The following is a 23,690-nucleotide window of genomic DNA, read 5'->3' on the forward strand; positions in this document are numbered from 1 at the left end:
TTAACAACCACATGAATCCCAAAATCAAGAAAACAGACATAAAAGGTAATCTGCTGATAATACTAATCACTTTTGGGGTCAGTTCTGTATCATTATCATCCCCAGCACTGTCACAGGGACTCCAGAAACTCAGATGTTTCAAGTTCAAATGTATTTATTTGAACAGATTTAAAAGAGGATCTGACCTGCTTTCAAACAGTCAGTCATAGCCATTCATCCACTACTCTTATAAAATATAAATAAATATACAGGGAGTGCAGAATTATTAGGCAAATGAGTATTTTGTCCACATCATCCTCTTCATGCATGTTGTCTTACTCCAAGCTGTATAGGCTCGAAAGCCTACTACCAATTAAGCATATTAGGTGATGTGCATCTCTGTAATGAGAAGGGGTGTGGTCTAATGACATCAACACCCTATATCAGCTGTGCATAATTATTAGGCAACGTCCTTTCCTTTGGCAAAATGGGTCAAAAGAAGGACTTGACAGGCTCAGAAAAGTCAAAAATAGTGAGATATCTTGCAGAGGGATGCAGCAGTCTCAAAATTGCAAAGCTTCTGAAGCGTGATCATCGAACAATCAAGCGTTTCATTCAAAATAGTCAACAGGGTCGCAAGAAGCGTGTGGAAAAACCAAGGCGCAAAATAACTGCCCATGAACTGAGAAAAGTCAAGCGTGCAGCTGCCAAGATGCCACTTGCCACCAGTTTGGCCATATTTCAAAGCTGCAACATCACTGGAGTGCCCAAAAGCACAAGGTGTGCAATACTCAGAGACATGGCCAAGGTAAGAAAGGCTGAAAGACGACCACCACTGAACAAGACACACAAGCTGAAACGTCAAGACTGGGCCAAGAAATATCTCAAGACTGATTTTTCTAAGGTTTTATGGACTGATGAAATGAGAGTGAGTCTTGATGGGCCAGATGGATGGGCCCGTGGCTGGATTGGTAAAGGGCAGAGAGCTCCAGTCCGACTCAGACGCCAGCAAGGTGGAGGTGGAGTACTGGTTTGGGCTGGTATCATCAAAGATGAGCTTGTGGGGCCTTTTCGGGTTGAGGATGGAGTCAAGCTCAACTCCCAGTCCTACTGCCAGTTTCTGGAAGACACCTTCTTCAAGCAGTGGTACAGGAAGAAGTCTGCATCCTTCAAGAAAAACATGATTTTCATGCAGGATAATGCTCCATCACACGCGTCCAAGTACTCCACAGCGTGGCTGGCAAGAAAGGGTATAAAAGAAGAAAAACTAATGACATGGCCACCTTGTTCACCTGATCTGAACCCCATTGAGAACCTGAGGTCCATCATCAAATGTGAGATTTACAAGGAGGGAAAACAGTACACCTCTCTGAACAGTGTCTGGGAGGCTGTGGTTGCTGCTGCACGCAATGTTGATGGTGAACAGATCAAAACACTGACAGAATCCATGGATGGCAGGCTTTTGAGTGTCCTTGCAAAGAAAGGTGGCTATATTGGTCGCTGATTTGTTTTTGTTTTGTTTTTGAATGTCAGAAATGTATATTTGTGAATGTGGAGATGTTATATTGGTTTCACTGGTAAAAATAAATAATTGAAATGGGTATATATTTGTTTTTTGTTAAGTTGCCTAATAATTATGCACAGTAATAGTCACCTGCACACACAGATATCCCCCTAAAATAGCTAAAACTAAAAACAAACTAAAAACTACTTCCAAAAACATTCAGCTTTGATATTAATGAGTTTTTTGGGTTCATTGAGAACATGGTTGTTGTTCAATAATAAAATTATTCCTCAAAAATACAACTTGCCTAATAATTCTGCACTCCCTGTATAGATATCAAGAAATGAGGTGCGGCTCAAGACATTTGCACAGTACTGTACACATATATATTCAAACTATTAGCTTTAAATTCCTATACTTGCATACTTGCAAAAAGTGTATATTATTCATACTTTAAGTGAGCAATTTTAGCCATTTCCCATATCTCCAATATTGATATTTTAAAATATTGGGTCCAGTTATGTTTGCTGCCTATTTAAACTGTTCTTTAGCAAATACATTTAAACCTATGCCTACTTTAAGCAGCACACTTCCTAATTACTTAAAAAATATATCCATATTGTTCTATATTTATATATTATATTAACGATATATACATCAAAAACATTTTGTAAGATACTTGTTTTTTGATAAAATATTTAACATTTAATAATATTTTAAATAATGTATCCATATTTTTTGTCTTTCTGCCCCTAAAACATTCGTTTTAGATAACTGTTACCTTTTCTGCTCAAAGCTGCTCAGGCTACCTTAGTTAAATAAGGTTCTTTTGGTTTTTTTAACTACTAATTGACCTATTTGTCTACTTAACCCCCAGGCTACTGCAGTAATACCCCCCGGGGTACTTGCTCCACTAGTTAGGAAAATGGAAAATTACCCTAAGGTACACATCAGCGGATATGTTCACTCTTTGCAGTCACAGTGTCTTTTGTCAGTCAATTGATGACAAAATCAAAAGTAATTAAAAATAAAGTTCGATTTCTATAATTTCCACTCGACTTTGAGATAATTAATTCTTAATTTTGAGAGGGTATTGAGTAAGGGTGAGGGGGCTCTTGGAGGAATCCCTTGGAACCCCCGGTTTGACCCCTCCCTGCGGCTGATCTGCGTCTGGCAGACAGGCGGGCAGCCTCGGCGGATCCAAGCAGAGTGTCTTTAAGACCCAGCGGAGCTCGGCAGGGAAACCCCGCGGCTTGAGTTGTTTCTACTCTCCAGAGTGTCAGCTAGTTATTTGTGGGGAGGCGCTGTAGCCATTTCGCCACATGAAAGCCCGATGAGCTGAACGAGCAACATCCGAGTTGTTCGTGGAGAAGCAGAAATCAGCTTTGAGGAGCTCTGCGCGCACACACGTACGCGAACTTTGCGCGTAGAAGACGCACAGCGCTCACACACTCACACTTCCTCTCTATCCACCGTGGAAAAAGAGAGAGAGAGAAAGAGAGAGAGGGGGGGAATAGAGAGAAGACGCACGAAACTTCCAACTCTCCCATGTGAAAAAGAGAGGTTTGAAGATAAGGTGTATTTTTCCCCCTCGGACCTCCTTTCCTTCCCCTTTCCCCTCTCTCTCTCTTTCTCTCTCTCTCAGTTCTTTTGCCGGGATATTTGTGTTTCTATGAGAGCCTCTCTCGGCGAGAAGAGAAGTTTGGTTGTTTGCCTGGTCGGCTGAGGAGGAGGAGGAGGAGAAGAGTCTGTTTAAAAGATGGTCCACAACGCCGCTTGGAGAAGAGGCTTGCTATGCGTCCTGGCGCTCTACCTCGGCTTTGCGTCCCCGCCGTGCAAAGCTCGGATTTACACCAACCATTGGGCAGTCAGGATAGCCGGGGGACCCGAGGTGGCTGACCGGATAGCGGAAAAATACGGCTATAGAAACATGGGACAGGTATGTGCCTTACTGCTTATTGATCCGGTCAAAGTTGCCTCTAATTTGTGTCTCTCTGTGTTTTCGTCAACTCTTAAAATTGGGCTTAATATGCCTCTTCCAAGGCGGCAAAGTTGCGCGATTAAACCTCAAAGTCTGAAGTCCAAACCTGAGCCAACTCGGGTTCTTTTAACTCTGCAACAGACCAGGGAAGGAGAAGCTTTAAGGAACAAAGAAAGTAGACCAGCTGCAGGATGGCACAACAGGTGCCTCTTCACGGTGTTTCCACTGAAGTCTCATGTGCTTGGTCGTTTTGCCACCCCAGTGACGGCTAGCGGTGCTGTTTGGTTTATGAGCTTGGAAGTGACTTCTAGTATTTCTCTCTCTCTCTCTCACACTCTCTCTCTCTCTCTCTGTAAGATTTCACTCAAAAGTCCCTGGTGTGTGAGCCAAACACCATTTTATATAGTAACATGTTCTTTCCAGTCTGCTCCTATTAAACGGGGCTGCTCAAGCTGTTTTTTTTTTTTTTTTTGTCTTTTTCTCTTTAATTCCCCATACTGTACATAATTCCACTGTTCAAGGCCCTCCAGTATCGATTAGATCAGCGCATCAGGCCAAAAGCAGGTGCCATTGCTTAACATGGTGTAAACTAACTCCTGGATCCATCTGGTGAAGAACAACATACACGCACAGACACTGGCTTCAGATGTGCCTCTTTCTTTTTATGTTCTGTCATTTTATTGGTAAACACCAGATGAGGAATTTATCTGTTAGCTTTGTCCAAATGTGGTTTTAGGAAATATTTAAAAAAAATTTTTTTTAGCATAGTACTTGTTTTGTTTTAACAAAAGAGAGAAGGCACACAAATGTGGACCTCACACATACGACTGAACTACGTGGGCAGTTCAAGCCTGCACTTGTCAGCGGTCGACATGAAGACAGCATGGAACAGAGGGGGCATTCTGACAGGTTGTTGTGGGGTAGTCCAGTCAACAGCTATTGAACCTCCACCCCTCCACCTTATCCAGCCTGCCCACCCACTATACACCCTAGAGAGTAGGCCTTAATGGCCTCGTTTATCCCCTCTCTTTGATGGGAACTAATGTGTGGACCCCCCTCTTTCTATACCACCCCCATAGGAATTTTCCTGTGGAGTGGAGTGGTGGAGTGTTGCTTCCAACCCCCACCATTCGCCCTAATTTCCATCTCAATACAGGAAGGCTCACTGGACTTTGACACCTCATAGACAAGTTTTTACTTCACTTCCTGGTTTGGGGGTCAGCCGAAAGCCGCTCCCATGGGAGCGATAGCAACACACTTTTGGTTGCCTAATGTGAACTCTGACACCCCCCCCCCAGTCCTCCTGATATCAGTGCAGCACTCGTGTATGTGCACGAAGAACTTAAGCTGCCAAGCGTTTGTAAATCCAAAAAAAACTTGCTGGGGCTAGTAATGAAATAATTCTGGGAATAGCCGCTAAATGAGATGGAGTTTAAATTTGTGAGGGGGGAAAAAAAAAAAGATGAATGGATAGAAAACAGTGTGGCGGACAATATGGTCTTCTTCACAGGGTTGGAAAGAGGAGCACAGACAAAGATAACCACACACTGGGAGATGGGAGAAGGAGGGAGTGAAAGAAGGGACGATAGATGGACGGATGGATGAAAAGAGTTGGCATGGAGAGAGGGAGCACCTCGTTGGGGAATTCTGGGTAATCCTCTTAACTATGGAGCCCCCTTCCCAGACTAAGACACTGGCCCAAATTGAGTCTAAATCAGCTGACAAGGCCTCAGACGTGGATCTCTGTTAAAATTGGTGTTTTTTTTGAGGAGATGAGAGAGCCCGTGAAAGCCACTGGTCGTAATCTAGAGACACACATGTGCAGGAAGTGTGTGCATCATGACATCAACGACATGTTACATATTTTGTGCAGTTTGTAGTATTTGTTAAAGGCATCAGGCCAATGAGCATTGTTACTCTAGAGGTAACTAAACAAGTGCAATGTCTAGAGTAACACCTTTGTTTTTGACAACGCTAATAATCCAAACACATGAAACGATCAGTTTTCCATTGAAAAAATGATTGATTTGATTATTGAGCATTGTCCTCGATTTGTTTGAGAGGCCGTGATAAAGCTGCACCGTGAAGCAAGAAGGTGTCAAAGTACCACAGTGTCTCAGCCTGTGTGTTTTGTCCTGAAGTCTTTGTCCTGTTATGAGACATTAGTCTTAAAGGTATGAAACATTAAGGTCCAAAGGGAAAACGCGCATCACCTTTTGGCATTTCTTGGTACTATTGTTCATGAAATATAGATGATATGGAGATTTATTGCTTCTAGTGAAAAAGGTCTGGAGAAGTAAGACATCATGAATCACTGATGAAGTGTTTTTTCTGCAGGACTGAGATGTGTAATTCCCAACAGTTAAGTAGAAGTTGTGATTCACTCTTGAATTATTCCGATAAAATTTCAGTCTACCGTAATGTGCCTGCCCATATGATCACACAGTCATATCTAGAGCAACAAGGGAAGCCATATTTGTAGGCTTAGCTGTTTTTCAAGTTAAGATTGAAAATGCATGCTGAAGGTTAGATGTTATACTGAAAGTCATGGATTTATTGGCACTTTCTTGGCTCTCATTTTATCCATCTCTAATTTGGAGTGTGTGTCGGTACATGAGCCGAAAGCTGATCTGATGGGCTCTGTGGCAGTGGAAGGATCAGTGACATACCACAGGACCCTTGGTAGCCATGACAGTTTGATCATCCGAGGGACTGTTTGGTCTTTATCAATTATTAAAACTAATCACCGACCAGCAGCTTTCCATCTAACATTGTCTGTCTGTGGATCCTCTGTCACTCAAAATCTTTGTGTGTGTGTCTATCTGTACATTTGTCTGGCCTCTCTGTGTTTGTCTGTTTTCGCTTTACTTGTCTGCCCCTCGCTGTCCCTCTTTTTTTTTTTTTTTTTTTTTTTTTCTTTTTAAAGTTCACAGCCTTTTGTCCTTTATCTGATTGATTTAAGAGCCTAAATGTGGTTTCTGTATAATATCTGGGAAAAAACAAATATTAAGATAGAAAAATGTCATTATAATGCAAAAACATGACCTTTTTTAGAAAAATGTTTTGAAATACTTAAAGCTATGGTGGTTCTCAGCCTTTTTATTGATGACAGGCCCATATTCTTTCTGCAGCACTGCAACAATCGTGCAGCCATAAAGAGTTATAAAGATCTATTTTAAACAACAATGATTAAGAGCCCTGAAATAATGACGATGGCTCATTGATATATCATTTCCACAAGTTCCACTTGTTTTAGAAAACAAACAAAAATGAAACTAACTGTTAGCGGTGCCGCAAAGCGCTGGGTCCAAAGCTTGAACCTCTCATGTCAGTAGCTACAAGAACAGCTACGACATGAAGTTCACAGATGACTTGCAGATACTATCCAACTTGGTTTTCCTCTTGTAGACATAACTCCCAACTTCTGTTACTTCCACCGCTGCTAACGTTCAAACCAACCATTGTGCGCTGGTTCTCTGACAATATAGTCTTGCTCTCAGCAGGGAATAAATCAGCAGTGAGAAGATGGCGAGACCTGCGCCTTGACTTTAGAAAACTGTGAGCAGCATTAAAAATGAAGCTCACTTTTTAGGAGACTATAGCAGAGAAAGGCATAGTGGTGATGAATAGTCTGTTTGTGTGTTTTGCAGATTGGGGATCTTAGAGACCACTATCACTTCTTCCATAGTCGGACTATTAAGAGGTCGACTTTGTCCAGCCGTGGTCGCCATAGTTTCATTTCCATGGAGCCTAAGGTAAGTCTGTGCTGTTTATGAAAGATTGAGCATCAATGTTTCTTTTGTGCTGAAATGATACTGTAGGTAGTTTTATATGATCTTAATTCAAGTTCCTTTTCCTGGATAACGTGTGGTGTTCAAATCTGTACAAAGTTCACTCACTTGTGATGGAGATGACTGATTATCATCAGGTGACTCAACTGAACAAACTCCATCCGCTGATGAAGATCATGAGGTTCTGTTTGCAGTTCTGGAAAAAGCAAGTGGACCTTGAGTTAAGATGGTTTTAACTGATAAGTTAAATATTAACTTTTAGCATACACTGAGGACCTTTTGCCAGAATTGAACATGTTTTCAGTAGATTTTTCATACACCTCTTACAAGGGCTATCATCTTACTCTGCAGTGGTTCATCCTGCGAACAGCCAAGTGAATAATGATGAAATCTGCCTACTACTGCTTTTAGTTTGAATTTGATGAGGTTAAAGGAGATAAAAGAAGATTAAAAATATCATTTTCCTTGAAATAAACTTGTCAACAGTGTTGACAATGGTTGATTCACCGTACTCCAGTACTGGGCTGGACCCCCCGTTTCCTTCAGAATTACCTTAATTGTTCATGGCACAGTTTCAATGAGGTGCTGGAACCATTCTTCACAGATTTCGGTCCATGTGAACATGATAGCACGGTTGGTGTAGATCGGTCTACTGCACATCCATGATGTGAATCTCCTGTTCCACCACATCCCAAAGGTTCTCTACTGAACTGAGATCCGGTAGATTACTCAAGAAAGTAGTTTGAGATGATCAGAGATTTGTGACATGGTGAGCAAGAATGGTAGGATGTGGAGTACTTATGTGGAACAACCATAGTTGAACCGAGGAAGGGGCTGTAAGAGTACATCTTTCACCATTTTACGATGGCGTGATTGTACTTCTCTGTGAATAGTGCGTGCTCATAGCCTTTGAATATCAACGATTATAAAACTGAGCTCACATCTCACTGTTAGGCAGTTGTGTTGGGGGAAGCCTGCAGTGAGCTGAAGAAGTTACTTGAATAAGCGATGAAACATTTCTTCCACTGAAAACTCGGCTTCCAGATGAACAAAAGCAACTTTCTGGGATTACCAGAGGCAGATAACAGCCTCAGCAGGTCACCTAAACTGTGTCTGGATGCAGTGAGTTGTGAGTTAAGGTGTATCTAATAAAGTGTCCAGTGAGTGTGTGTGTGTGTGTACATATAGCCACCTACGTGATCACTTGTCAGAGACCAGGGGTCAGAGTGGAGCCCTAGTAAATCCAAATTCAGAGAAATTCTAAACTTTTCCGTCCAAGCGTTGAGATCCCAGTGAAGCCACAGCTGCTCTGTGTTTTCCTGATGATAAACCGATAGTTTATCTTGACCTCAGCCAGAGGAACCTGGTTGTGGCAGATCAGATGGCACAACTCTCCTACAGAATCCGTCACGGACAAAACAACATTTTTCCATGATGGTTGTGGATCACCATAACACAACGTGACATAATCATAAATCAGAATATTTGATCTTTATTATGAGGTTTGTTTTTTGGTTTCACATCACTGTGGGCAGGATTTCTTTTGTAACTCTAAAATACAGCCTTAGTAAAGTAAATAACATGCTTTTGTTGTTGTCGTCAGCTGAGAAAAAACTTTCCGTTTGAACAAGAGTTTGATCTAAACCGCTGTCAGTGCTCTTCTCGTCACTTCATCAGGTCAACAAACCTGGACCGAATTACACACGAGGCCTCCACATCACAACACTCTGAGCTTTATCAAAACACGGGGGACAAATTACTAAATCAAACCTGTTGATTGTTCACACGATTGTCTGCTCCTCTGATGTCTTGTTTATGTTTACAGTAGATTTAAAAAGCCTTTGAAGTAAATGACCGTTTGACTCATCCAAGACATGTGAAACCTCCTTATCTCACATTTTGCATATTTTTGTCATCTTAGTACCCGACTCAGACTTGTTGATGTCTGCCTGTTTGATGAAGCGGGTCACTTTCTTGAACAGGCTGGGACTTGATCCTGAGGAAACAGGGCAGCGATGCCTCTTACAGCGTTTACATACAGCAGCGGTGATGTTGCGTGCAGATTCTGAACGGCGAATAAATCTGTGTCGGACTCATAAATGCACGGCGACTGCTGAAGAATGATGGTGATGGATCAGTGTGATTACTGGAAGACAGGATGAAACGGGAAGCGGAGAAAAGAAAGAAAAGGAGCCGTCTGTCACCTTCTTTACCCGCTTATCTGTTATCCTGTTTCATTGTTTCTCTTCAGTTTCCTTTCTCTGTATTTTTGGGCCACTCAGCTGTTTTTTGTTTTTTTTTGTTCACCTGCTGTCATCACCTGTCAAGAGCTCCCTCTTCCCTTTTTTCTCACTGTTGCTTTCTGTGCACTCGTCCCCCTCCCTCTGTCTTTGGTTCTCTTGCCCTCTTGGGCCTGACACTGTGCCACCCTGGAGGAAGGTCTGTGTCCGGATGCCAGCTGGCCGGGAGACTGAGAGATTTAAAAAAAAAAGAAAAAAAAAAAAAGACTAGATTAGAGAGAAGAGGTTAAATGACAGAAAACAGAAGATTGCCTATTAGAACGCACGGAAGAAGGAGAAGGATGCATCGGAGACACAGAATAAATGAAAAGTGGAGCAAAATAGAGCTGTTGGTGTTTCCCTTGCTGACTGGCTGTCCTTTTTGCGGACCTGTCTACGAGGTTTGGGATCAACATGACAGCCAGTTTGGCAGCAGCGAGGTCTGGCATTCTGCTAATGATGTTTTGCAATCAGGTTTTGTAATAATGACAGCCGTGTGTGTTTTGTGTGTGAGTGAGTCAGAGGGGTGTAGCGATGCCGTGAAAGGCGCACCCTACCATCCACAGTAGACTCTGGCACGCATGTTACCATGGAGATGAGGCACAGCACAGATTACCACTTTATGGCACCCGCCTAACTGCAGTGTCACTTGCCTCTCGGGTCAAAGACCGCTTATTTTTCCAGGCTGTGAGAGGGCACATGGCGTCACCTTGACCCTTAAACAAGGACAAACAGGGTTCATGAAACAGATTCTACACAGACAAAGTATTTGCGGCACCGCGAGCTGACTTTCCTTTGTAGTCCATGTAGTATTGATGAATCACATTTGAACAGCTTTTGACTGCATGGAGGTGAACAAGGAAAAAAGGGAACACTGAAATGCAATCTTGAAGCTGTTGGCCCCTGATGCCACGTAGCTTTTTTAAAATCGATTGACAGTCGTAAACAATGACAAGTGGACTTAAGAGGAAGTATTGTCCCAGATATCTGCTGGCTACAAAGGAAGCCCTGAAATATTGGCTCTGTCTACAGAGGCTAAAGCATCAGAGGGTTGCCGATGGGATCCTAGATTGAGTTTAGTTCAGCTTGGCACATTTCCTATAAACGTGGCTGTTGTGGCTGTAGTCATTTTGGACTCCCAGGATGTAGAAATCTGGGAAAACCTGCAGAAAGTATTTCAGGACAAGCTATTTGGAAACATTTTAAAAGCTTCTTGATCAAACATGATTTGTTAAAGGTTTTGCATCCTCCGATTTCTGTCTGGAGTGCGACACAGTTTACATGCACGAGGACGTAGACGGCTGTCAGTGCTGTCGCAGGGGAGAGCCTGCGCCGTGCTGTATCTGTGAAAATATGCATGACTGCATTGTTGTTTTTGAATGTTACTTTTGGCTTATTTATTAACCTTTTTTTTTTTTTTGCTCCTTCTAAGCTGTCATTGTAATTTCACATCAAAGTAGGTCAAAGAAAACTTTTGATCATATGCTGTTTTGGTGCTGGTGGCAGATGCGATGCATGCCGTAAGTTCTTTGTCTTACCGCATAGAGAGGTCATAATCTTTATTCTGTTTCATGCCCCTAAATATCAACTAGGAAAAAAAATGTTGACATGAGCCACAAGTGTAATTGTTGTAGTTGCACAGCTGGAATCTGTTAGTCGTGTGTGGACATATCTATTTTTCAAGCCTGGCCTTAACAGGCTCTCTGCAGCAGAAGTTTTCTTCCACAGTTGGTTGTGGAGCGTCTGAAGTTTAGTACAGGTCAGTACACCCTCTTTCTGAGTAGATATTTACCTTTCTCTACCTTTTGCCTCTCAGTGGCCTCTTCTCCAATCCCTGTACTTCAATTCAAATGAGCAAAGTTGGGAACAAAAGTAAAAATAACTTCAACTTTGGAAAAGAAAATATCCCAACATCACCAACAACAACTTGAACTGTTGATGCCAAGCAGCATGGATACATGCTTTCGTGTTGTTTATGCCAAATTCTGTCCCTTAACATCTGAATATCGCAGCAGAACTGGAGACTCGTCAGATCAGACAACATTTTTTAAATCTTCTGTTGTGGAATCCGATATCCTCTTTTTAGCTGTTCTGACCTGACAGGAGTGGCACCCAGTGTCTTCTGCTGCTGTAGCCCACCTTTCTTCTTGGTTTGACCTTCAGCAGGTGGTCTTGACCATGTCTATATCCCTAAATGCACTGAGGTGCCATGCCATGAGCAGCTTAACAAGTGTACCTAATTAAGTGGCTATCTATACGAACGTGTCTTTTTGTATTAAGCAGTATTCGGCATGCACCTTGCTCGGTTCTGCTGACGCATGCTCGTGAGTCATTCATGCTGGGAGTTCCAAGAGAGTTTGGACAGCCGCAGTCTTTTCTCTTTTTTTGTTCAAGTACACTTAGTCTGCTTTGCCTGAAATCTATTTCCAGACATTTCAAGTTTACTGTAAACAACAATTACAGCACGGCAGTGGTTGTTTTCTCCTTTTGTAGTGTCCTTTTGATGTGTGCGCAGAGATTAGTAGGGAGAAACAACTGCCGAACGCCTTCTAGCTGAAGGAGCACGGTGCTTCCAGCCGGTTTCACTTAGAAAGGCTCTTGTTTACTTGAAGTCATCTATTCAGACATGTGCATGAAAACTGAGAGCCAGGTGTGGTTTGCAGCTGAATCCTCACTGGGATAGACTAAAATGCAAAATGGCCGTGACAACAAAATTAAATTTGAATGTTTTATTGCTCTGCCACATCAGGACAACGGTTTACCACATAGTAAAACTACCAAAATGAGCTCATATCTACTTATTACACTGTTAAACAATTAAAATATGCTCAGTGTTTTTTCCCTTTTGGCTCACAGAATTTTTTTGTTCACCGCACAGATGCCTTGCTGTATTCATAGATATGCAGAAGACGAGGACGCTCATTGCATTACGGAGACGACATAGCTAGTGTCTGGACCTCAGGGATAACGTGCATACCCTTAGATTTTATCAGACTCATCTTAGTCCCAAGTACAAATTTCCATTAGGCCGAGAATCCTGAATTTTTAGTTTGAATTTGTTTAACAAATGAACCATTAAAATAGTCTAAGCTTTGAGACGAGCCCCCACAGCTGGCCGTAACGGCCCATGCTGTTTGTGATGGCTGAGTTTGGGCCGAGTCTCTGAAATACCCCAGAGAGAGGACAAGAACTGGTTTCTCATGTTACTGCAAGGGTTTCACTGGGTGTTCTGCCCACTATCCATTAGCTTTTTTGCCTGGAGCTCTAACATCGTCACACAAACAGCAGTAAAAGTGGATCAATTTGTTCCCATTTGTTCTATTGAAGTGAACTCTTCCCCAGTTTCCCCTGGTTACTGACCCAGCCAGCTAGAGCCACCTGCAAACCCTTATACAGAGTGAATGAGAGTGAGAGCGAGGGAGGGAGGGAGGTTGGAAGGGGGTTGGAGTGGGAATGAGAGAGAGAGACAGAGACAGGCCATCTGAGAGAGAAATGGGCACCTGCAGAGAAGAAGACTGAAAAATGCAGCGAAGGAGAGAGGGGGGCTGACGAGGAAAGGGATTTAAAAAGGGGGGAAAAAAAGGAAGTGAGATAGGAGCGGGAGTCAGACTGGGAGTAAAGGCAGGGTGACAGAGGTACAGGTGCTACCAGATCATTCCTCTGCTACACCAGACTGCAGTTAAATGAATGGAGGAGGTCGTTATGCCCCAGAGCCAGCCAGTGAGTTGGCACTGACACAATGGTAGTGATACATGGGGAAGTTTTAGAGGCAATAATACGGGCGATATTGGCTTTGTTTGGATAGGGCCTCGCATTCATGGCACAATTGATGCGGATAACTGCAGGCTGTTATCAGTGAGTGATTTTTAGCAGACACAATAAAGGATGGCATTATTCTCAACGGCTTCAGAAAAAGTGTTACATAGGCCGTTATCTGCCTCTGGTAATCCAGGAAGGGAGAGGATAAACATGTATTTTTAATAAAAATAAAAAAAAACAAAGCCCAGTAAAGAAATCCAACATCAACTGTAGCAACAGCAGTGGAAAGTTTAAAAAATTTTCATAAAATAGGTTGTGGAAGAGTTAAACACGCACAATATACAGCGCAGTTTGTGAAATGGTCTCGAGCTACTCTGTCAAGTCTTGTTTCTGGACATGAAAACATGAAAACCCAAATCTTTTGTCTCTGAGCCCCATTTTTCATCTGAATGATCATAAATCTTTGTGTCCATGTACATGAAATGAATATTTTCCATTTTTAAAAGGCGGCTGGAGGCGTTCATGGTGCACTTGGTCATTTTACCGCTCACAAGACCCAAGTTAAAGCTGTAACACCTCACAGACTTTTAAACATTGTAGGGTCTATGCTTACTTATAGACTATACTTTCATATTATTTACTTGGTTAAGTTTAGCTGTTTAATAACAATTTGTTGGTTAGGAATTAAAGTCCCATCACTTTTTATTATTATTATTATTCTTTTAAATTGCAATGGTGACGCATCTCCATTTTGTCTGGGCTAGATTCGTGCCGGAGACACAAAATACACTCCCTGTTGAAATGCATTACTCACAAATTTGCGCTGACTGTTCCAAAAAAATGTCAGTTCTTATCCGTGTACACAAACAAATGATTCATTTTTCATAACGGATTCATGTTTTTCTTGAAGACCAGGCTTTTTTTTTGTTGCTCCTTAAGAATGGAAGTAAATGATATAAATGACTATGGATGGATGGGAGCCATCAGTCTTGAAATTATGATGCCAGTGTTGGCATTTCCACCTCTAGACCTTTAAGCTGAGCCTTCTTCCTTGGGATGTAAAGAATTTGTATATAAATGTCTGCGATCTCATGTTGACATATAGCACCCCCACAGCCAGCACGCTGCCACCCACTGAGCTCTTATTGTGTTAATAATGCAGGCATAGATATGACACACAGATACTGAAAGTAAGGCATATGATTTATGTTACAGACCCTGCAGTGTAATGCTGCAGGGACGCTACTATGTTAGCAAAGCTGTGGTGAAATACACGCTTCATTTGAGCAGCTTTTTTCGTAACCAGTTTTTAAATTAAAGGCAAGTTTTTGTGTCGGCGTGAGCAGCAGAATGTAAATGGAAGATGGTGTAAGGATGTGCTCACGGTGTTTGTGCTGTTTGATGAAAGCTGTAATATTTAAAGCTCACCTCAGGTAACCTTTTAAAACTGGGGATGCACTGGGATAACAGAGTTTACCTCTTTTCACAATCTAGTCATGATCAAGGGATCTACAAGGTTGCAGTTGCCTTGACGTTGTTGGTCAAAGTTGGCTTAAATAATTTTTTGCTTTCAGAAATATTTTTGAATCATCATAGCCTTCATAAAGAGGAAAAAAGAGCCCCTTTGTCAATAGAATATGTGAAATTAGCAAACACCAGTCTGCAAAAATGCCTCATCTAGAGTAATCTCCAAAGAAGTTGTATGGTTTGTGCTCATTCACCACACTAAGCTTTTAGGTAGCAAACAATACTAAATCCCAGGAGGTGGCAGGTTCAGTGTCTTGCTCAAAGGCGCTTCAGTAGGGTGTACACTTGCTGGCATGCAGAAGCATTTTAAAATTCCAGCTCTGTGGTTGTTGACCTTGTTCATTAAAGCCACTTTAAACTCTTTTAGATTCCTCTGAACGTGTGTTTCTTGCCCCGCGACATCTGAGACAAACTTCAGCAAAAAATGAATTTATTGTTTTTGTTTTTTTTGTCGTTTCTTGAAGCGTTTGCGTCGCCCCTGATGGCGGTGAAGGAGGATTTACGGGTATACACGGGGCAGATATCCATGCAAGTTGCGAACAAGAGCAATTAAGAGTTACACTGCTGATCAAAGATTGTGGTTGATGGTATGCTAATGTATGCAAATTGTAATGATACACCAGTGGTTTTGCGCAGACACACTCACGCACAATTCTTGATGACAGTGTTGTTTTGAGGCTAATGGTCTGTGTAAACGGTTGCTTTGAAGCTGATGGGCCTGATAGAAGTTGGAGTGAAATGAGCTGAGACCTTGGCAGACGGGAGAAGTAAAATTTCTCACTGGGTTTTTTAAAAAATTGTTTCGTTTCTACACTTTATCTTTCTCTCTGCGCTGGTTTGCCATTTCCTTTTCCTTTCCCATCTTTTTTTCTTCCTTATGGGAGGTCATTTATTGAATTACATCATTTGCACTTTATTCCTTTCCCTCCTTCACAATTTCTAAAGAGGTACATACTCAAGTTATTAAATCAGTTATTTATAAACTCAATTATCCTCCCTTCACTTGCTGTCTTTTGGTCTCTCTTGCTATTTGTTTTCCCTTCCCTTCCAGCTCTCTCTCTTCTTTTTTTATATTATTGACTCTCCTGGGACTCGTTCTCTTCAGCTCTTTATCGCCTCTCCTCTCGTCTTATCTTGTCTTGTTGCCTCGCTCTCAAACTCTCCGGAGAGAGCCTGGCAGATTGTTTCAGTGCATGAGACCAGATAATCACTCTGCAGTCATTATGTCAGCTATTCTCTTCTTCTCTCTCTCTCTACTCCTCCTCTTCCTCCTCCTCCTGTCTGCTGGAGCTCTATTGATGTGGAGAAACGCTTTGTCTTTTACAGTCGGACATAGCTCAATAAAACCTCAGATTTCTGGGACTGTCGGGGCTGAGCGGCAAAACAAAAACACTTGCGGTGTGAAAATTATTCTGTCTATACATCGTCTATACAGCTAGAAACGGAAGCTGGTGTGGCGGACATCTCAGAAGAATTACACACTTTTGTAAACGCTGTATAAAGAAGAACTACCTTGACATTTCGTGCCAATGTGCACCGTTCCCCCGTCCCCATAAACTGTTGCACAATCGTGTTTGGGTGCAAACTCTGTGCCGGAGAATCCCTGGATCATTTATCACACAAATGTTTACGTCTGCTCTGTGTTGTGCCAGTCGCATACCTGCTAATATTTCAGATTCTGTGTTAACATCGCTGGGTCCGCGTAAACTTCTGATCGGGCCTTCTCAGACAGATGAAGTCTTCTAGACTAAACACAAGGTTTGCGGGTTTTTAAGAGGAGCTGACCGGGGCGGCGCGAGTGGGTCCAGCCATCTCGTTCGGATCCAGGCAGCACGGATTTTGAAATTGGAAAATTCCGCCTCAAAGTCTGAACGAGGCTCCTGCCAAGGAATGCCTCTGCGCCTCGAAGCGAGCCCATAACATTTGAGAGATTGATGTTACCTGTGAGGCCTTACAGCCTTTAGTGCGTATGTGTGCATCAAATGTCCTAACATTTTTTTTTTTTTTTTTAATTTTCCGTAAAGGAGAAGCGAACTGATGAGCCCACAGTAACACTGACATGGTTAAAATCTCTCTTTAAAAATAAATCATGACTTTGCGAGTCTTCCACATCTATAGTTTGTTATTTTTTGTTGTTGTTTTTGGGCTTGTAGTGGCTTGTTTTACTTAAGCAGTCTTCATTTGTTCACCTTTTACCACTTTTAAAAGAGGAGACAGCACATAAAACCTTATTACGCTTATTTATAGGCAGTCCATTGGGATAAAAACGACTTTAAGGCTGAGCACCAAAAGAAAAACACCCCCTTAAGACTCAGTAGATTCGTTTCTGTCTTGCTCGGTTGCGTACAACAGTATAATGTAGTTTAGTCTCTGTAGGTGGTTTCTTTGTTTTCCCTCTGCGTGTTCATCACATAAGGCAAATAAGAGCAAACATAGACAATGTATTTGCACTTTTTCTTTTTTAAATCCTCCTAAAATGTTGCCTCACCTTCAGTATTCAGTTCACTGGAACTTCACCTGTATACTGGTTGTGTCATCTCCGAAGTGATTCTGCTCCCCTGTTATTATTGTAAGCCTCCTCAGTTTCTTCTATCGCCTGTCTCTGTTTGTATGTTTCAGGTGGAGTGGATACAGCAGCAGGTGGTGAAAAGGAGGATCAAGAGGGATTTCAAACAGGCCCCGCTCCTTTCGCTGTCAAGCCCCGCCCACAGCAGCCCAGCCCAAAACAACATATTCTATAATGACGCCAAGTGGAACAGTATGTGGTATATTGTAAGTCCAGTGTATACTTATTCCAGGCTTCCTCTCTGTTTACACCAGACAGAAGAATATAACAAGGGCCCATGAACTCAGTGTATGCAGCATCTAGTCTGCTCGGAGGATTGCATGCTGTTCTTTGCCCACATTTATCCAGTTTGTGGGTCAAAGGTCAGGTTAGGTCACGGCATTGTCCTGATTACTGCAGTTGAGCTGAGGGATTTGTGTGTGTGCGTGTGTGTGTGTGTGTCTTTGTTTGTGTCTTATAAGAATGAAGAGTTGATATAGGATTTTTTTTCCCCTATAGAGAAATGCTTATGCATCCCCACAAAGATGTTTCAGAACAATGAGCAGAGTTATAATGGGTATTTTTTTAATTTTTAAAAAAAGGATTGCTTTTGCAAAAATATAATGGGGCTTTGATGACAACTATTAGGGAACGATTGCTCTCAAATAAACATTGTACATTTTGGCTTCTGCTTCACCATTCCAACCTGTGCCTTGAAAATCCCGGCATTAATGATGAAATTTAGCTTTTATCTGAACTCTAATTGGAACAAGGAAATTGAGGTTCTTTGTTTATTTGTAAGCATTTGTCACAGGAATGCCCACACAGAGGCGCGTACGTGTCTCTGTGGTGGTGGGGGGGGGGCAGATACTTTTTTTTTGCTGGCTTATCACTCCTGTTTGCATACACCTTAAGATCATTGCTCCTTAGTTATATGTTTGTGTGTGCGGTCGAGTGATCCCAGCTCAGTCAATTGTTAACTCAGTGTAGATAACTGCCGATACTTTGACCCGAGGTTTTATATATTTTCCAGACTTTCAGAACTTCATGTGTGTTTTGAACCTGGAATGGAAAACAAGCTTCCTCTGGTCAATCCCATCAAAGTGACCTTACACAGCCTGATAGTTCTGTCCAGTTGTATAGTTTGTATTTAATATAAGTGCAGTGCAATATTACACCATTAATTGTTTGAAATAACTAGAATTTTATTGAGCTGTGTGAGAGGCATAGCAAAGTGCTTCTAATCAATGAATAAAGTGTGTGAAGGAGCAATTTAGGGTTAAACATTACACATCTAAATGTCACTTTAACCTTTAGAAAATAAACTATAGCTCGTGACACACGCCTCTGAATAAGATTTGCTGTGAACAATATTGAAATGCCAGGGTTACACTCGGCAACAGTGACCATGTAGCTGTTTTCAATGAAGACGGTGCGGGAGACGGGACTAAAAAAAAATCCCGTCTGTGCTAGATGAAACGATATCTGACGCCTGCCTCCTGATTTGTCGCGCTCCAGTGGAAGCAGAGTGTGAGAAAGCAGAGGCACATCTGCTCATGTTATCGATCTGCCGCTGTCAGTTTGGGAGAGATTGGTGAATATTTGTGAACTAGGTGGTGTTGTCTTTATTTGCAGACGGCACGCAGTTTTCGGTGGTGTAGCTCTGATTGCGTTCTACAATCCACAGATGATGCATGTTAGCTTAATTGGTGATTTTAAATTGGCTGCAGGTGTGGATGTGAGTTATTGTCTGTCTCTCTGTGTTAGCCCTATAATGGGCTGGGGACCTGTGCTCCCGTTTAGCCCCGTGTCGTGCCTGCAGCCTTGTACTGGATAAAGGTTTAAGAAATTGGTTGGATAGATGTCTTTGGTTGCTGGAATTCCAAATTATCTGCCAGTCACACATTGTGATCCAGGATAATAGTTTAGGATTGGCGATCGAAGTCCCTCAAAAACTGACACGTTTTTTTAATCTCTCTCTCTCTCCTCTCTCTCTCTCTCTCTCTCTCTCTCTCTCTCTCTCTCTCTCTCTCTCTCTCTCTCTCTCAATAGATAGATAGATAGATAGATAGATAGATCTCTCTCTCGATAGAGAGAATGTTTGAATTATGTTTTTGCTCTAGTTTTGTGCAGAGAAGTAATGCCAGGTTTTGGGATATTACCTCCTTAGTGGGCTTGCAGAGCAAGGATGCAGTTGACATCATAGCTAACAAAAGGACTAGCGTCCTACCTTTGACCGGTTTTCTCTGGGTGGGGAAAAAATAGGCCCACACAGGTATTCGCCATGAGCAAAACTGTTTATCTTTAAGTTTAAACACAGTTTTGAAACGGAACAAAAAAAGACTCAACTTTCAGGTGTGCAGAAGCTCCTCTCTGTCGTGAGGTTGATGTCATTGTTTTTTTTTCTTTTCCACTGTCAGAGAGCATGCCAGCATTGACAAAGGGAATTAGTAAGCCTGGAGGCAGATGATTCCGGTGATTTGGACAATTTGGAAAAGGTTCTCAGTTGGAACTGGTTCTGGATTCCCATCCCTATTCTTGGCACCCTATTCCCAATGACATCATGCAGGTCTTGAATGGCAGCAAGTAATGACTGGTTGGTGATCAGTGTGTAGTTGCAGTCTGAGTCTGTTTCTAATGGTTGAAACGCACTGTGTGAGGTATTTTTCAAAAACGCTGGGCTTTAATTGGAGTTGTTGAAGTAAAATCGTTCCCCTCTAAGTAAAATCAGAACTCTCCTGCTTGCTCCAAGTTGAAAGAAAGTGACATGAGTACGCTCATAACTTGTAACTCCTAGCTGAACATCTGCAAGAACATGACAGAGTTCCTAAACTCCCACCTCATATGTTTATCCCCACCTGCTCTCTTCTCACCATCTGCTTCCATCTCTGCAGCACTGCAACGACGACGTCCATAATTGCCAGTCGGATATGAACATCATGGGAGCGTGGAAGAGGGGCTACACGGGTAAAGACGTGGTGGTGACCATATTAGACGACGGGATCGAGAGGAACCACCCAGACCTCTATCAGAACTACGTGAGTGTGTATGTATGCGCGTGTAGGGCGGCTATGAGTGGCAGCGTGTGCGCATATTGGCTTTGAGTCGGTGTGTGACAAGTGAGGAAGTGTATCAGTTCAAATGTAAATGCCCCTGCATGTGTTTGCATGAATGGCTATGAGTCTGCCTCATTCAGGATTAACAAGTCACATATACAACACAGTGCACTGATTAATACATAGCAACGCAGTGCCACACTATTGTGATCCTGTTTCTCTTTATTCTTTATCCTTTATTATTCTAGTTGCTCCGTTTCCGCCTAACTACTCCCTCAGTTTTCATCCAATTTTCACCATTCAAATTTTAACCTGTTCTGCTCTTTCTGCTAATGACTGCTATATCTTTTGGTGCTCAGAACTTTTATACCTTTTGAAATATTAAGCTTTTTATGCCATATTTTGTCCCATTGAGATGACTGGGACCACATGACAAGTGTGGTCACTGATATTGCTTGCCGGGGTGAGCTATGTTTTGGCTCAGTGAGATGAGCAGCCATTCTCAGAGCGGGAGGTCTGGGTTCGAATCCCGCTTATGGCAATAATTTTTCAGTTAAAAGTTCAACCTTTTTAACTCTTTTCAACACAAATTTCAGCTTCTTCGCCCCTTTTCAGCAGAATTTTCAGTTTTTTCACCTCTTTTCAGCACAAATTCTAGATTCTTCAGCTGTTTTCAGAAGAAACTACAGCTTCTTTACCTCTTTTTAGTTTCTTCACCTCTTTTCAGCTTTTTCCAGCAGAAAGTTTAGATTTTTCACTCTTTTCAGCACAATTCAGCTTCTTCTGCACAGTGCACATTTTGTCTCTCATCATATCTTTCTTTGTGACCAGAACTGGCTTGGCTCAGTGGGATGAGCAGCTGCCGTGAGATCCGGTGGCAAAGGTTCGAATCCTACCTGTGGCGGTTGCCGCACATCTTCCCCGCTTGCATGTACGCTTTATTGACACTGTTCAGTGTACCCTTTCAAATACAGTAGTTTTCAGCAAAGAGTTGAGCTTCTACACAGTGTTTTCAGCAGATAGTTCTCCTTCTTCTGCTGTTTTTAGATTCCACTACACAGCAGTCACACTGCATTTTCGCAGGAAATGCAACTTTTTCTAGTAATGTAAATGTGGAGGAAAAAAAAAATAAAAATCTGACGATTATAATTGTGATTTTAATAATACAAATTCTGCTTTGTAATCACACTGTTTCTCTTTACCATGTAACCAAGTCGTGTTCCAGAAGACAGCAGTCATGTGATGAACTAGGTAGTGATATTTGCTGCCATTTGGATCATCAGCCCATCATGTGTCTGCAATTAAATTCCAGAGAAAAACTTCCTTAAACCTGCAGATGTGCAGTTATGCTGTGTGTACATGTTTATCTCTCTGTGAGCTCATACTTTAGTGTGTGTGCGTGCTGAGGTATGTCTACCTACGACCGAGAACTGATAGTTGAACTAACTTGTTGGCCTGAGGCAGCAGGTAAAGCCATCAATCAGCTGCACAGATGAAATGATTCACACCCTCTTTGCGCTGCTGTTATTAGCTACTCTTAATGCTTAGATTTGTTTATGCCGAAGGGCGAGTGGTGCCGCAGATTGGGTTAGCTCTGATTGCATTCGATTTACAAAACTGTTGTGAGTCGTGTTGATGTGAACTCTTCGATTGGGTTAGAGAAGCTTTTTGGCGATCTACAAGCCAGTTATACACACACACTCACAGAGAGTGTTGGACCTACTCTACTAATGAATTCACTTGTTTGCTTGATTTTTTCCCATTGTGTGTGTGTGTGTGTGTGTGTGTGTGTGTTACAGCCATCGTTATATTTTGTTATACTTGTGTTGACCTTCATGTGTCCTCCAGGACCCTCAGGCAAGCTATGATGTCAACAGCAACGATGTGGATCCCATGCCTCGATATGATGCGACCAACGAGAACAAGTAAGGAAAATAAATAAGGAAATCTACCCTATAACAGAGAGAGCAAGAAATTTAATTTGAACTGTAACAGGGTTTTAGAAAATAAGCATGTGGCTTCACTGTTTTGTTTTTACCAAAAGCTCTTCAGGATAATTTTTTTCCCTTCATTGATTTCTACAACAAGCTCTGTGCTTCAATATGTTTGTATTTGCTGAGTCGTGACTCTGTTGTGGTGCAGTGAGTTATATTAGCATATTTGTCTTGATGCATGCTCAATCAGTCAGGTAAGGAAATCCCGAAAAGTTGATTCTGTTCATCTCGACGTCGCTTTTTCAGTGGGAGAAACGTCGCTCATCCAAGTGACTTCTTCAGTCTCAGCTGACTGCAGTTTCCTCTTAGTCTTATAAAAGGTACATTAGCATAATGACTAAAACTAGCACCACTGACAGACAATGGGCTGTGAGGTCAGTTTCTGCGTCATTAATATGCAAGTTGTCATGACCGTTGATCAACAACCACTGATCACATTAAGTTCACCAGGGAGGATGTGAAAAATGACAGTTTAGCCTTCTTAGCTGTGAGATTTCCATCAGTAATAGGGGACATTTAAATGTTTCTGTGTACCGTAAACCTACGCATATGGATCAGTATTTAAGGTTTGACTCTCATCACTGGAGCACAAACTGGGTGTCCTCAGGACGGTACAATACAGAGCGAACACCAGCCCTTCAGATACAGCGGCCAGTGAAGCAGAAGAACATCACATCAAGAAGGCCCTGAGTAAATGTTGTTATCCCAGCTGGACATTTGTCAAAGCTGGGAAGGCACCTAAAGAAAGCTTTCTTTCTTCTCTCCAGTCGATCCAGGAGAGAAGAAGGACAAAAACCCTTGGTGATCCCATATGTGTCAGGAGTATCGGGACTGTCGAGAAACATTTTCTCTAAACACCGCATATCTGTGGCTTTCAAACACCAAAACACGGTGTTTTAAAAATTTGTCCGCATCAAGGATCTGGTCCCCCGACACAAACAGAGTAGTGTGGTGTATTGGGGAAACCAAACAACCTCTGATGAAGCAGATGGCTCAACGCAGAAGAGCTAACTCATCAGGCCAGGACTCGGCAGTCTATTAACACCTACAGGCCAGTGGACACTCTTTCAATGATAAGGATGTACACATCCTGAACAGGGAGGAATGGTGGTTTGAGCAGGGAGTCAAAGAGGCCATTTACGTGAAGAGGGAAAGACCATCTCTGAATCGAGGAGGGGGCCTAAGGGTACATCTTTCGCCCTATTACAATGCTGTGATTGCGGCCATTCCCCAACTCTCTGTGAACGGTACTCATGGTCACTGATCAATGATCAA

General features: G+C 42.2%; 1 protein-coding gene across 2 annotated transcripts in view; it reads left to right on the forward strand.

The window, feature by feature from the left end:
- Nucleotides 1-2,739: 2,739 nt before the first annotated feature.
- The window catches only part of pcsk5b (proprotein convertase subtilisin/kexin type 5b), an 80,019-nt gene continuing 59,068 nt past the window's right edge, over nt 2,740-23,690 (forward strand). Inside the window, exons 1-5 of one of the 2 annotated variants that reach the window (XM_084945184.1) lie at nt 2,740-3,422; nt 7,115-7,219; nt 17,440-17,592; nt 20,260-20,403; nt 22,270-22,346. In XM_084945184.1, the coding sequence (XP_084801310.1) occupies nt 3,243-3,422; nt 7,115-7,219; nt 17,440-17,592; nt 20,260-20,403; nt 22,270-22,346 (659 nt within the window). In that variant the 5' untranslated portion in view covers nt 2,740-3,242. The remainder of the gene's footprint in view (nt 3,423-7,114; nt 7,220-17,439; nt 17,593-20,259; nt 20,404-22,269; nt 22,347-23,690) is intronic. The other variant, XM_084945183.1, reaches the window with a different exon arrangement.

Source organism: Perissodus microlepis, chromosome 12, assembly GCF_051167445.1.
Source record: "Perissodus microlepis isolate ML-2025 ecotype Zambia chromosome 12, ASM5116744v1, whole genome shotgun sequence".
Taxonomy (NCBI): domain Eukaryota; kingdom Metazoa; phylum Chordata; class Actinopteri; order Cichliformes; family Cichlidae; genus Perissodus; species Perissodus microlepis.